This window comes from Polyergus mexicanus, unplaced genomic scaffold, assembly GCF_030449975.1.
Source record: "Polyergus mexicanus isolate NDT 795.1 unplaced genomic scaffold, iyPolMexi1.0 SCAF_17, whole genome shotgun sequence".
Lineage (NCBI taxonomy): Eukaryota > Metazoa > Arthropoda > Insecta > Hymenoptera > Formicidae > Polyergus > Polyergus mexicanus.
In genome coordinates, this window is record NW_027223337.1 from 1,010,272 (window position 1) to 1,026,961 (window position 16,690).

General features: G+C 30.1%; 2 protein-coding genes across 2 annotated transcripts; both read right to left on the reverse strand.

Moving 5' to 3' along the window:
- Window positions 1-84: 84 nt before the first annotated feature.
- Window positions 85-9,144, reverse strand: Oys (lysophospholipid acyltransferase 6). The gene is made up of 11 exons (XM_070309613.1): window positions 8,852-9,144; window positions 4,432-4,577; window positions 3,880-3,957; window positions 3,371-3,462; window positions 2,562-2,673; window positions 2,189-2,324; window positions 1,543-1,690; window positions 1,253-1,458; window positions 880-1,077; window positions 652-803; window positions 85-488 (listed from the first exon to the last, which is right to left on the reverse strand). Exons 1-11 carry the CDS (start codon window positions 8,936-8,938, stop codon window positions 341-343), a joined length of 1,503 nt encoding a protein of 500 aa, XP_070165714.1. The 5' UTR covers window positions 8,939-9,144; the 3' UTR covers window positions 85-340.
- A 1,554-nt stretch (window positions 9,145-10,698) lies between these two features.
- On the reverse strand, window positions 10,699-16,621 carry Phtf (protein phtf). The gene is made up of 16 exons (XM_070309603.1): window positions 16,087-16,621; window positions 15,759-15,898; window positions 15,441-15,652; window positions 15,178-15,364; window positions 14,967-15,103; window positions 14,711-14,813; window positions 14,413-14,631; window positions 14,014-14,081; window positions 13,577-13,746; window positions 13,355-13,491; window positions 12,943-13,252; window positions 12,605-12,833; window positions 12,435-12,530; window positions 12,214-12,357; window positions 12,006-12,101; window positions 10,699-11,933 (listed from the first exon to the last, which is right to left on the reverse strand). The coding sequence occupies exons 1-16, from the start codon at window positions 16,125-16,127 to the stop codon at window positions 11,784-11,786; spliced, it is 2,439 nt and encodes an 812-aa protein (XP_070165704.1). The 5' UTR covers window positions 16,128-16,621; the 3' UTR covers window positions 10,699-11,783.
- Window positions 16,622-16,690: the final 69 nt, after the last annotated feature.

The following is a 16,690-nucleotide window of genomic DNA, read 5'->3' on the forward strand; positions in this document are numbered from 1 at the left end:
TCAATTTCATTAATTTTATTCACGTCCGTAATATGTAGAAAGCAGAGCGAATGGAAATCAGTAGTGAGTAAATAGAATCGTAGATAAAACGACCATATATTTAGGCGAATTATAAAATTTTTCTTGTTTACCATATAAAAAAAAACGATACGTCAGTTTCGATAATGCTTTACATAAACGTAATGTGCACACGCAGCACATTGTCGATAGACTTTCACATATATATATAATTGCGTTGTAACAAGAAATATTATATATAGGTATGTATTTATATTTGTATATATATTATTAAAAACATTCATAAAAAATATCTGACTTTGTTAACATCGCGATCGGAAGATTACATTGTTTTATGTGCGTTTCCGTTGCTAACTGCTTCGCAGAGATCAGTCTCTGCTGACTGTTTGTGCGCCTTTCGCGACAGTCCCAGACGAGGTGGAAGTATTATTGCGATCAAACCCAATAAATGCGGGAGCAGGTACAAGTACCTATAGTGACAAAAAAATTGTATTAATAAAAATCAAACTTATTATTATTAGAGGTAAATGTCGTGCCATTCGACAAATGTAGATTCGATTTTTCAAAGATTACATTCCTATGATCCTAGTTAACAACAATTGACAATTTTTTGTGACAATGTTAAATACTTACAGGTACATTTTAATGCTTGGCATAAATTCTAACAGTATAAAACTGAACGTCATATAGGCCATTACGATCCTTGTCGTGATGAACGTTAATATATCGTAAAAGGTCTTCTTTCGTCGAGGCTCCAAAAACAATGGCCTGATATGACGACGGACCTGTTGTAACAAGATGTGGGAATCAGAGAAAATTTCATTCATAGTCGTGTAAAATAGAGCAACAAAATTTACTAACTGAACGTGCAGCCACAGTGAAGAACGCTCCGCTCGCGAATGTGAGATAATAGCCAGGGTAAAAACCGTGCCAGAGAGCGGACAAGGCGTATGTATAGAGCACTTTATTACGATCAGCTCGTTCGTACATGATTGATCGCAGCCACAAATTTGTGCCCTTGTTCCAACTTTCGATGCTGTCCCTTAGATTAAGCGATATCTGTAAATCGATCAAACGATAAACTGCAAAAGCAAACGATAATTCGATAAATATAGCGATATTGCGTCGACGATAAAAAGAAGAGCTGAAGTATCTTACTCTCTTGTTTGATCATCGAGAAAAAGTGTAGTATTTCGTATTGTAATTATTTTTATTTACATCAGACGTATTGTACCTCGAACTTGTAAACATCAACATTGGAAACCAAATCCCATTGTGCATTGCCTCGTTCGTCGTAACCGCTGAACCCGAGGCCGGAATTGTTGCATATAGCATCGGCGAATAACCAAGCATGATAATATTTGAAGCGCACGAGCATAGTCGTCAGCATCAAATACCACACTTTGTAAAGTATACTCGTGTTTTCCAGGAACTCGTCCTCTGAAAGCGAGAAGTGTATCGTTAATCGCGACAGATAGATATTATAAGTGATAAAACTCTAGACAGAGGATAATTCAAATGAACCTTTTAAACGTTGTATTGGGAAATCCGAGATGAACGTAATGAATACAATGGCGCATGCTAAACTCGCTGCGACTTTCTTTATGACAACCAAAGTCGGTGACGGCTCCAGAACAATTTCTTTCTCTCGACTATTTTTATCATAGAAGGTCTGAAATATCATTTTTTATTATTTATTTGGGTCTCTTTGTATAAAGCTTAAATTTTTCTTTTATGAATAAGAGTAAGATAATTGATGTATTAATATGTAACTAAAAAAGCACGTAAAAAAAAGAAAAGAAAAAAAAACGCTCTATTAAATAAATTTTAAATAAATATAAAATATAAATATAAATAAATATTAAATAAATATAATGAATGTTAAATAAATATAAATAAATATTAAATAAATTTTGATAATGTGCTATCTATTTACATATTATCTATATATTAATACATATATATTATATTGTATATATATATATATATTTTTTTTTATTCATTTATTTATATATTATATAAATAATAAATTGGGCAAATCGCGAATGTTTTGGCAACTTCGCAACATTATATTACGAAGTAACAACCAATCTTTATTTTAAGAAAAAGACAATATATTCTAAATAATTTATAACAGATTGTATATAGATTTTTATATAAATGTACTTACAGCCAAGGATTTTGCGCCAGGTAAATGATGTCCATGTATAAAATCGATGTAATCGCGGTAAAATATCACTGGGCCAGCCATCAGGGCTTGAAAGTGAAAAATGTAGCTAAAGTATTCCAAAGTAGTTGGTATCTTCCTGTAAAATTAATATTGGAACAATACTTTCCGCGAACGATTTATCTCTGTTAATAAACTTTACGAGATCGGGGACTCGTATATTGTCTTTTTGTCTTGAGAGAAACATGCTTATTTTACGTGCGATACGATTTTAACATTGGAAAACAGTTATCGACTCTCTGCTTTATATTCATCATATTTCTTAAGAGCTCGGTATATAAATAACATCGGGTCTAAAGAGCACGTGTGCACTCACTGTACAGCCTGATGACGTTGCATCGGTGTCAGCTCCTCTTCGCGTCGCGTTAACCCGTCGTGAATGCTGTACGCGAGACTAGTTACTTTCTGTGTTATAACCATGAGAGGACCTGTTAAAAGAGAATATTTATTACAAAAACAAGAAGAATGTGCGAGAATAATAGCGGGATTTATCGTGATGTAGCGTCAAAATATATACAAACGACGCGCATTGGCGCCTGCCACACAATAGCAGAATATAATAGATAATGTTACGTATACGATATTCAATAATCAATGTCGCGCTGAATGGGCGATTCAACTCTTATAAAACGTTGTTTGTAAAGCAATAACGCAGGTAGACTTACTTACAAGTACAGCGATCGATAGGAAGGATTCAAGTGGGCGAAATTGATCTTAGAAATTACGTTTGTCTAATAGTCATATAAATCAATAAATGTATCGCATTCGGGCGTAAGACGTCATCATCGCACTATAAAAAGATGACAGCATTGCGATGATACTTTTTATCATTGCAGTAACATGATTATCCTTGAGAGACCGCGATATGCTCTTGCAAATTTATTAAAAAAGAAAACGCTTATATTTAAAAGAGCTAATAAATATATAATAATAATTTTTCTATTATTTGTATTTTTCATTTTGCTTTTACATAAAAATTTAATTTGGCCAATTTCTCTTCCACTCAAATCCTTTAGCGATTATTATTGCGTAAGACGGGGTGTACGTAATAAAACTCTTCTTCAAATAAAAAGAAATGACCGAAACGAATAGGGATTAAGCTGGTCGATCGTGAGTTGAACGCACCGGTAATATCGAGCGTATACGAGCCATAATCGTAGATCTGCCGGTGAAAGTGAATGCACGATAAGTAGATCAACGCTATAGCGAGGACGACCCTGAAACATTTAAATGAACGAGTCAAGTTCGTGCGACTGTTATCATTGGCCGCGTGATTTGCAATGAGATCAAATGCAGTTAATGCGACAATGATCGCGCGATTCATTGCGTCATGAATGCAAATGATCGTATAAAGTGTACTTAACAGTATCGGCTAATCGTTGTTATCGGCGGCATGCGTTAATATCTGTTCTTGTCAGTCTTCTAAAGGCATGACGTCATGTATAATGATTTGTTTTTTTTGTTTTTTTTTTTCAAATTAATTATACATGAGAGAATTATTTTCTCAATAAAGTACGCATCACTCTCTAACCATTAGAAATAACAAAGTTTGCAAGAATTATTGCTACTATGCTAAATATTACGATCAACAACTGATCAGTATCGATTAGTATAATATTTATATTTATACTCACCTTTGCATATTGCGGGGATTTTGTGTGCGCATCGCTACGTAACATAGTGCGGGAAGACTAGCGAGATGAATCGCCTGTCTGAAAAAAGAGAAAAGAAAAAAAAACATTGATAAGTAAACGTCAAAGTTTCCTGTCGAAATAAACGTATACTGATACTTGATGTGCAATGTAAAAGTGTTGAAAGAATTAAATATATGCGTGTTTTATGCATGTAACGCGAAACAAAATTGCATTAAATGTTTATCTACGTATTTTATGAAGTTTCGAATTAACACAAGACAAGATGTCATGGGAAACATATCTTACAATATAACTAATCCAACTTTAATATCTATATTTTGTTTGCCCATTAATTTCACATTAAATTTCACATTAAATATTTGTTTAGGCAAACGATATATGTAGACGAGAAAAGCCTGAAATCTTTGTCGAAAGTGGCATGCACTTAGTATTTTGAGTTACAACCATCTTGCACAGAGTCAAAATTCTCATGTATTAAATTCATATATTCCCATACTATTTCTGTATGTGATGATTTCTGCATAGGCTCACCTGCCAAAACAAAAATATCCAAGAGCAAGGCCAATAACAAGACCATAGACGTGTCTGGCAGCTGAGGTAGCAGCAATAGGGCTCAGAGACGATCTTAATAATCCGGCTAGTATGAGCGCTGTAAATTGTGTCAAGACGAAATTTATCTGCACAAAAGAAACGAATTCATTATATGTTCTCTCTCTTTCTTCTTTTGTCAAAGACCTCTTTTTTTATATAATCATTATATTTATTATTATTACGTCATTTAACTATTAGACGAAATTATAATTTACAAAAAAAAATATATACATTTATATGCAATTATATAATTTATATTTATAGAGTATAACTTAATTTTTTCTGCCTTAAATTTAATGATTAAAGATAGAAAAGATAGATCAAGATTAAATTTTTCGAATATATATGAGAATGAATCTCTCTAATTCAAGTTCTGGATTCATTCTTTCTCGGTGCACCCCGTTGCAATTCTGGAGCGACGAGGTCATTGACCTTTCTACTCCAGTAGTTATTGCGCTCACGGTACTAAATTGGGCTAGACAACATTTTCATTGTTCCTTAACTATTGACAGTAAACTGAATTTAAGTTTGCGAAATTACATGCAACGTGCATTCTTCTCTAGATTGAAACTTATCACTCGTCTCTATAAAAGGGGTCTATAAAAGTGAAAGTATTTAAAAACTTGCAAATCAAATTATTTTAAATTAATAAACTTTATATATAAAGTTAATTTATATATGAAAACTAAGGAGGAGAGGATACTATAGTATAATGAATAGTGCAAAGGATTTTGTAAAAATTCTTTGGATAAAAAATGTCGAAATATGTATCTTTTTTTTATATAAATCTTTAAGACGGACAAACTGTTTTTGTAACAAAAGTATTTTTATAACAGTAATTATGATGATAAATTAAAAGTAGCATAGCTTATGCAAGTCTTGAGAAACATACTATAGAAGTCGTAGAATTTAGATAATCTATGTTTTACATAATAAATTACCATTGTGAGGATGATAGCAATAAATGCACTAAATCATTATTAGTATTCATTAACGTAATAGATTCACGAATTGTGGAACAAACATATAAGAAAGAAAAAAAAATATATTATATTGTTATATTAATTAATGTTTTAATAATTTAATGTTGTAAGATTAAATATTATTTAATGTTTTGAATCTTTAAAAGATTTTTCAATTTCTTAAACATATTTTTATTTTATTAAGGATCAAAGAAAATAATTCTCCTTCTCTATATTTTGCTTTTCCTTCATTTTATTCTTCTTTTTAAGATATTTACTTAAATAGCTGATTGCATTTTGTTTTGTAAGTAAAATACATTGCTGACGGAAGGCGATAAAGGTTTTTCGCTAAAAATAGAGAATAAATGAAACGGATAATATGTTTCCAATCGTTCTCCAGCAACGAAAAGAAAAGAAAAAAAATACGAGCACTTATTACGAGTTCATTAACAATAAGACGCACACGCAGTCTTTAATTTCGCCCATCGCGCGCGATTACTGTTATGAGCTCTATCGTTCTTTAAAATACAATCTCGTCTATGTGACAAAGAGCAACAGTTCGTAAACATTATGCAACTCAGCGTAATGAAAATTCCTTTATTACATGTTGTATTCGTTCAAAATCTATTAGACTCAGTATAGCGAACTTAAATCTTCTGAAATTACAATATGAATAAAGTCTTTTCTTTCATCGGATAATATAATAGAATATAGTATTTCTTTAAGATGGCACAAAACATTATGTAAAACCGCAGACTATAATTAATCTCTTGCTTTTACTATTACCCATTCGTCAGATCTCTCTTGAAAGAACCTAATCCGATTGAAAAATTACATCGTTTGCAAGATGTAATGAAATGAAAAATTAAGCTTTTTTTTTAAATTCTCAAGATTCATATCTATTTCGGTGTTTTTTTTTTTTTATTTTACACACGTGTATTTCAAAAACTATACTTGGAATATATAAATAGAAGTTTCAAGAATTTATTATTTGTGAATCTTATTATCCTTCGTGACAACTATATTTCTTTCATGACAACTTTATCCCCTGGATTTTGTTGAATTAATATTATATAATATTTCATTTCCATAATATTTCATATCAGGAAAGATCGGGCTTTAATTAATCGTAAAAAAAAGAAAAAAATAAAGTAAACTTTTTTTTTCGGCGAGATCGAACTTGAAACAATTCCGTCATTGTCAATCTTGTTTCCTTATATATTCGCGCGCTTTTTCTTATCACTTATGTATCCCGTTCTCATCTCTACTGCGCATTATCCTTATTTTGTTCTCGAGATAATATTTACAATCTTTTAAAAAGATAAATTGATATATCGCGGTTCTGTATCGATGACCTCGTATTTGATGTCTTATCGAGATAAACAATGCACAATATATATGTATATTTCACAATGTAAATATATATTTTATTTATTTCAGAAATTTTTATATGTCGTTAAAATATATGAAAATAGTAACGTAAATAATGTATTGAAATATATGCGTGTAGTACATAATTTTGAATCTTATAATGTATTTTAGCAAATATTTTTTACACAAGATTGTAATATTGTTAAAATTGGATTATCATTAACATAGTATTGTAACTCATAATTTTTTCCTCCTTACAATTTACTGTATCTTACTGAATTTCATGCTATCTGTTTAATGTTGCATCTCACAAAAGACATCAAAAATTATAAAATTAAAATCTTTTATATATATATATATATATATATATATATATATGTGTATAAATAGATTATATACAAATTAATTATTTATATTGTTAAAAAGATAAATCGCTCGTTTTTGTTTTCTCTATTATCTTATAAATCACTCGTTGTTTTTTTGTCTCGTCTCGTGTTGAATAATATGCGGTGGAATCCAATGAGAAAAAAAAAAGAAGTATTACATAATAGAGAATTAAAGAAATTCGAGATTGTTAATAAAGATATTTGCCTTGAGTATAATAATAAAATTTAATACTACTATATATGATGACGAATATATTCTCACTGCTTCGACTACGAATTTGTATCATATATATACATATATCTTAATAAATAATAGCAATTTAAGATATATATATATATATACATATATCTTAAATTGCTATTATTTACCAAACTTATCTCTATCAATGTTAATAGTCAATATACACATATATTTTGTGATAAATTTATATAAAATTATTGTTTATCTTTTTTCCTTTTGTTTTCACTCTTACATGTATGATTGATTGCATTAAAGAGAGATTATTAATCCGATGATAAAGATAAATATTATACAATTGATTTCGAATTTCGTATTTTTATGTGACCCAATTATTTAAATATTTGTAGCTCTTTAAATTTTAAAAAGAGAAAAATTAAAAAGAAATAATTTCTTATAATTGTAAATTATATATTTCCTTTAACTCTATTTCGAGATACGCAGATTACACTAATAAAAATAAATTACAAGTTTTATCCTTTTCATTGCATAAAAAATTACGTATACCAATCTCCGATCCGATTAAAATCCAATGTAAAGAAAAGAATTTATTTTTAAACCCGGCTGAATCTAATGAAAGAATTAATCAATTATTTTAATCAACGATTAATATATTATAGTGCAAGAAAAACTGAAGAAAATTAATCAAAAAATTTCATTATATACGATCGTGTTGTCGAGAGTTTTGAGAAATTATGTGATTAATTTTATTTGGAGAAAGGACATCCCGTAATATTTTTTTTCAATATGATGTTGCCTCTTTTTTCTAAACTGTTATATGAAAGAAAAAAAAAAAAAAAAAAATTATTTAAAAACATGTATCTATAAAAAAAAAATTAAGTCGATCGCACACACAAGAGGATCGATTATTTAAATAAATGCAACTAATAATAGAAACGTAGAAGTGCAATACAGGAAATCATATTCGATTACATCATTCGGTGCACGTTACAATTATTCTTTTAATTATATTTTCAAATACGCTTCTCTCAAACACAAATGTGGCAAAATATATTAAAGGATTCATTTCCTCTTATCCTCTTCCTTAACGAGCATCGTCGTACGTATTCGAACTAACAAAAGATACGATTATAAAATACATAAATACAATAATAGAGCGATCTCTCTCGCGATGGGAGAGAGAGATCTTTTTTAAAAATATTTTTCAACGTACACGGATATCTATTATACATATAAATATCTATATCTGATTTTATTAGAATGACATATACACAATACGGAAAAGCGCGACGGAGAGATCCTTCCGGCGATCGATATTTCGCCGAGTTGCCGCCCCGGGAACCGGGATTTTCGCTCGGAGGACAACGGCACCGAGACAATCGCGCTTTTCCTCGCGCCGTGCCCGACCTCGTTTCCGGCGTGGCAGCATGCGGGTATCTCACCTGGTCGATTGGTAACCCGACGAGATCCGCGAGCCAGGAGAAGGTGCGAAAGCCGTCGTAGTAATCGTGGTCCACGATCGCGGCCATTGTCGAAGGATTCGTCCAAAAATCGAGGTCCGCGATCGCGAGAGATACGCGAGACGGACGACGAGGTCGGCGTAACCAGAGAAGGATGAATCGATGACGGGCGGTGAGTTAGAACGTAACCGGATACAGGCGACGACCAGCTGAGCGGTAACCATGCACGCGAATGATAGGCGAGCGGATGACTCCGGCGAACTAAAGCGAAGCGAGACGCGCACCCAGCTCCGTTACCGGCATTTGGCATTCGCGTCATTTGACGTGAGATGCTCGTGCCGCGGACCAATCGCTCGCTAGCGTGTATAACGAAGAGATAGTCGTGCGAGTTATGCCCGTATCAGACTATGCATTAAAGATTGAGATTGAAAATTGAAGATTAAAAAGATTCAACGAGATTAAAAGAAAAAGAGAAATAATATAAATATTATAATAATAATAAACTTAATATTAATATTACTTTATTAATATATTTATAAAATAAATATTAATCTTATTTTTTAATCTGTAATATTTAATGCGTAGTCTGATATGAACATTAATAATTATCATCGGAACTTGAAGAGATAATCAAAAGCGCTCTATCTATCTATTGTAATCGATTTTGCGATTTATCCACAATTATAGACTATATACTTTGAACATTAGCGCCTTTAAATGAGAAATGGAAAATTTGATGGAGATATAAAATTTAAAAAAATATGTATATATATATATATACATATATCTTAAATTGCTATTATTTACCAAATTTATCTCTATCAATGTTAATAGTCCATATACACATATATTTTGTGATAAATTTATATAAAATTATTGTTTATCTTTTTTCCTTTTATTTTCACTCTTATATGTATGATTGATTGCATTAAAGAGAGATTATTAATCCAATGATAAAGATAAATATTATACAATTGATTTCGAATTTCGTATTTTTATGTGACACAATTATTTAAATATTTGTAGCTCTTTAAATTTTAAAAAGAGAAAAATTAAAAACAAATAATTTCTTATCATAATTATAAATTATAGATTTCGTTTATCTTTATGTGACATTTCACATACAATTACTTTATGTAAAGGTACAATCTTTTTTTCTTTTTTTCTTTTCTTTACAACAGATCCAGAGGGTATAATTTATTGTAATGGTAGATAAGGCTAATCTTTTTGGCTAATCATTATTCTTAACAATTTTATGATTATTCTCATTCTTAAAAACTAGCATATTTATTTTACTGCTCCGATTTAGTTTCATTAATTTTATTATATCAATTATTAAACTTAAATTATTCATGCAAGAGCTTAGCTAGGAATATTGATAAAATATATAGTTTATTATTTAGCGCAAAATGCATTTTCAAATGTTTTAATAATGCATGTTATTAAACTTTATACTACATAGGAATATACATGGATATATACATATGTATCAAGGCCTTTAAAATAGTTGACCATTTTATTTAATTAATATATTTTCTTTCTTTACTCTATATTAATAGTACAAAAACAAAAAAGACATATATATATATATATATATATATATAATAAATTTAAAATTGATTTATTTAATAAATACATACGCGAAATACATACGTATATCTTTTAAGACAAAAGTTTGAGTATTGAAAAAATATTTCAAGAAATGGAGTTTTCTTGTAAATGCTTTTATTTATATATATATATATATATATATATATATATATATATATATATATATATATATATCGCTATGTTTTTAGATATATTTGAAAAATAATTTACTTATCAAATTTCATTATTGCACAGGTACTATTTTTCTCATATACTCTTTCTTATAATACATATATATATTATATATATTTACGGTATTTACATATATTTTTCAACTTTTATATATATTCTTGAAACATATAATTATACATATATATTTCAGATATGTCCTAAAATATGTGTTAAAGCAGATTACAAATGTCCAAATTGTTGTCTTAAATGACATATATATGATGTAATCGTCTGATTATGCTCTATATTATTAACATAACTCAACAAACATGCTCGCCTGAATAGATATTACTGACTCTCATAAGTTAAACTACAAAACAACAAATACAAGAAAATATAGAAAATAGAATCTTTTTCATTTAAAATAATAATAATACAATTTTATTATAAGATTTAGAATAGTAAGAATAAACAAAAAAATATATATATATGTTTAAAAAAGATGTTTATGATTTGAAAGTATAAAACAATTTTTTATAAATATTCTCTACATAATTTTTCGAGCACTTATCATTGTCACTTTTAATATTTACACTGTACATTATTTAAACATTTTTAAATATTTTATACATTTTGTTAAGTATAAGAATTATTTTTTTATACACTTCATATTAAATATTATATTAAGCTATAATACCATAAAGTGATAGTGTGCTACCACTGCTATTTTAACTCAAAAAGACAGTTATAAGCTAGTTAATGCTTTGATAGCATACGATAAATGTATTGCCTTGTCAGTCATGACTAAAAATCCATCTATTACAATTTCTTTATTATATGTATATAATTCATCTTTCAGTAAAAATTTTATTATATTTTATTATATAGTTTCCTTTTTTCAATTTTTGAAAAAAAGTATTTCGGTTCTTCTAAATTAAATTATTATCAATTTTCACTAGCTAAATAAGATTTTCTTCTATATGTGTCTAAAATTTATTAAGCTAAAGTAATTTAACTGTCAATGTTCGTTAAGAGTAATTAAGACCAAAGTAATCTCTGCTGTTAAGAAAATTAAATTCAAGTTCAAAAGGCAATCTGAAATTGGCGGATAATATATACTTAACTTTTGATACACGCTACATCTTGTATTGTTTTATTTTATTTTTATTTTATGCAGCTTGAGTTTGAAACCGAGCAGCTCTGACAGTACTCCTGAAAGTGCTGATAGTAATACTACTTTAGTAATAGTATATAGATACGGATTAGCTGAGAGCCCAGAGATCTTGAATGGACTCTCCAATTCCTATAAAGTATCCCATTGAATTAATTAACATTTATATTAGCCATTTATCAAATTTGCGATAGAAATACATACCTTTATCAAGTCAGCTGCTAATTTCAATACGCTATTTGCGACCATAAGTTCTTCTTTTTTATGTGGCTTTTGTTCAATTTGCAAATATAAATTGATCTGAAAGTTGTGTCGAAAATTATAAATGCTTGAATGTGTTTGTATGAGAGAAAGAAAAAGAAAATTAAAAAAGTCTAGAATAAAAATGCAAGTATATTATTGTAAAACTTACTTGCTCGGTTATCAAAACTGAGAGATTTCTATACTTCTTGTTGATTTTTGTTCCTAATGTCATAAATCGTAATATAAATATTCCAAGCGAGAAGCTCCAAAATAACGCTTCGACATTATATCGCGAATGTAGGCTTTCAAGATCCTAAAATATGATTTACATTGTTGAGAGAAAAAATGTAAAAGCAATACGTTAAAAAAATCTATGAAAAACATACTTACTTTAATCAATTCCAAACTTACGAATGACAGCAATAATATCGTAACGATAAATACCGCCGATACAATAACATCCACAGACCGTTGCGGACCTCTTCGCTAAAATGCAAAATTGTATAATGTCAGACATATGTAATTATAATTTTTAAAACGTTAACGTTTAGTATTCTTACTTTAAGATAAGATCTAACACTCAGCCACGTTTTTATGTTGCGCACTTTGTTCAAGCGAAAATGTGGCAAATCAGATTTTTGCGCACGTCTAGACGACGTTAAATGAGAGAATAACTTAGCATACAGAAGTCTCTGCTTGTATGTGCGTTCTGCGACTGCGAGTAAGAAAAATAAAAAGCATGACAGCATAAGTCGCTCGAACGTCGAAATAATTACCAGTATTCGTTCCCTAAGAAAGAAACAATTTAAGGGAGGTTTTACTCTTCAAGTAACTATTAATTTTCTAGATATTTTAAATAAGATATAATGTCATATTTTAGCGAGATATTCTCTCTTACCAGAAAGTACTTCCAAATGCTATACCAATTATTCTACACAAAATATCGGTATAAGTTTCCAAGTTCACTTGAATCATATCACTCGGTAATAGGCTGACAGACACATTACTGATGTTATCCGATCCTATATGATCGCTCAGTCGTTTTATTGACGGTATTAGACATAGTGCGATGCTAAGTATCAGACCACCGTAAAAATAATTCATGCTCTCTGCCATAGATTCGACTCTGGCGATGATTGCTGAACTGATGTCCAACACTGACAACTCGGCTTTCTTGATATCACGTCGCGTCCAAATCGTACATGAAACTATAAACAAAGATACAAATTAGAGGCTATTAAATCTACTTCATTTACTATAGGATGAACCACATAATTATATATGCATGCAATGTGTTTGTCATTACTAACCACGATCAGACGATGTACAAGTAGAATTTAATAATATCGAAGGTGGCAACTCAAATTCCCAGGAGGAGGGATGTTCCACAAATTCTCCATAATTAAGATTGGTTTCACTGGCTAAATCAGATTCTCCAAGTTCTGAACTACAATAATTTCGCGTTTTGTAATAAACTATATAATCACAAAAAACTAAAACTCACACATTAACGAAATAAATTTAAGTCTCACCTGTAACTACAGTCGTCGCTATTGGTTGTTACTCCCATCCATTCTGTAGCTGAAGTTGTTGCCTCTGTGAGATGATGCGTTGTAGCTTCCTCGCACTCACCTTCCTCCTCACTCTCGCACTGCTGCCGTGCTTCTCTTGAGCCCAATATTTTTGACGGCGCATTTTTCTCCTTGAAGATTAATAGCATTAGTAGAATCAGCAAAATAATATTAGGTGCATAAAACATAAACTAAATCACTCGATAAAGAGAGAGAGAGAGAGAGAGAGAGAGAGAGAGAGAAGAGAGAAGAAAAAAGAAAAAAGAAAGAAAAGAAAATGAAAAAGATAAAAAGAAAAAAAGAAACAAGGGAAGGGAAAACCAGTGCAATTGTAGAAAAAGTAGTATTTGAATAATGTTAAGATATATAAATCTAAAAATAGATAAAACATAGAGTACCTCAATACTGTTGTGAATATTGCTTTTACCATCCGTAAACTTGTCATCATTTTTTAATGGGTCGGGTGCTGCGTGGAAAGTGGAAAACGATGATTTAGCTATTACTCCATTTTTTACCTTTCCAACAAAGATTAAAGCGTGTTAGCGGTTCGAAATGCAACTAAATATGAAAACAAATGAAAAGACTTCTCAATCATACATTTTCATAGAAGATTTATATGAATCCTAAAATCGAAAGAAGCACTAAATATATTTGCAAACTTAACAAGTTACATGTTTTTATAACGTTCGCATGTCACCACGAATTCAATAGCAAATAAAACTTTATTTATAAAACTAATTTTGCAAAATATTAATTAGTTACAAACTATTTTACAAGCGTGTACTTGTAACTCAAACCTGAGCATTGTGGTGGAAGTGAAACTTGTTGACTAGTGCTATCTTCCGACCACGACATGCGGTCTTTATTTTGTCGTGCTACTCCTTGCCGTGATCTATTTCCTTGCACCATTGCACGGCCTATTACTTTGTCATTATCACTAGAAACATTACCATTTAAACTCTCAAAGCCATCGTCATCTTGATGTATATTCGCCACATGTTCTTCTGGCATATCATCTATCACAAATATAGAGAAATTTACACATTTGAATTCCAAAATATACGAATTTGCAGAAATAAATAATAATACTCTTACCCGGCTGTTCATGATTAACTGAGCTTTCGTTTGAGGGATTGGAATTCTCTCCAATTGTACTTATTGCCTCTTTGTCAAACATTATTTGAGCATTTGCAGATTCCTGTTACAATAGAAAATATATAAATGTGTATGTGTGTGCGTGCGTGTGTATATATATATATATATATATATATATATATATATATATATATATATATATATATACAGACAATGTTTTTTAAAATATCATAAATTTGAATCAATTAGTACTCACTTGAGCTTGATTAATGGTTGAAGAATTCTCGATCACCACTTTTTTAGCAAATCTTACTGCAGTGAATACTTCTTCGCTTCCTGTACTTGCTTTCTCAGAGGCAATATCTTGAGAAGATTTTGAATCCTTATGTATACCTTTAATGAAGATTTATTCCATTTTAGTTTATAAAAAAAAATAATGAACATTATTTTTACTATTACATACTTACGTAAATTTTGTCTATGCCTGGACTTTCCGTTTCTGCATCTAATATGTCGAGAGCGTCTCGTTATTCGTTGTCTGGATTGATTACATAGCATAGTAGGACCTGAATGTGTTGATACAATATGGGAGTGAACGATACACAGAAGAAACATCATAACGACAGGTACTAATACTTCTGACATCGATACAATCTGTAAACAAACATGTGATAATCAGAATGGAAAGTAATGCAACATGTTCTAAAATATCAACAACTTCTTTACATACTTCTGTTTCATTTTCTCTATTTGCATAAATGTAATACAAGAAAAGGTTGACCACTTGCAAACTGTATAGTAACAAGAAAAACAGGAAGATGCGATAACTTGTTTGCTGTATCCACCACTTTTTGTACAATGGAAGAAACAAGAGTCGCTGAAATGCTAGACAAGCTACTGTTGACAATCCATGCTTTGGTTTGGCTTTTGGAAATGAAGATCCTATATACATTGATATATCACAGATGAATACACATGCTTATCAAGAAGAATGCTAAAATAATGTTCTGTATATATATATATAGTTGCTAAAATCTATATAGCGTACCACGAACAAGATCAACGTCAATTAATTCTGTCTTAAGTTTCGCTGTTCTCATTGGAATATGCGTAAGTCCATCGAGAATATATTGCTCTATGGTTCTTTCCCATTGTTGTTTATCATATGTACCAATCTTTTTTTGATACCTGAAAGGATTTTTTTAAATTTATTATTTGATCTTTTATATTATATTATTTTTATACATTTTCTATATATTTTCTAAATATTTTACTTTTGATTTGATATTAATTTAATATTCAAATTAAACGCAGAGCTTGATGCGATGACAAAAATGTCAAATTAAATTAATTTGATGACAATCGAGATTTCTTACCAATGTACCAAATCGTTGAGTCCCATATTCATTAAATGCATTAAAATATCCGATAATAATATTCTCGTTGGTTGCTACAAATATATATAAGAATCTGCGAAGGAATAAAATGCAATTTTTCGCAAATTGTTATGCGAAATCGGAATAATATTATATGATATAAGCAATATTGAAACAATATTGTATCATTGTATCTCGACGATATCGAGTGGTATGATAAATTTTTGGTTTTATTCAGCACTCGGCTCGTGTAAAGAGCTATTTCAATAATTTCGCATCGTCATCATCTGTTAGCGTCGAAAGAAATCAGACTGGCTGAAATTGATCGCAAGACGAAACGATTTGACGCACAACAAAGCACAATCCATAGGTCTAGAATGTAGAAGGTAGAAGTCTAGATGGATGGAATATATCGTAGTATTATCGTCGTTCGATTTGATGTCTTCGAGGAATGGAGAAAAAAAGATGGCGATCTCTTCTGTTGTGATTCTCCATGAAGATGGCGGTTGACAGATAGCGAATAAATTTCAGGGGACAGCACCGATACAATTTCTTATAGCAGTGTTTTGACATTATAGATGTCAATTCGTTGAGAAATATCTGT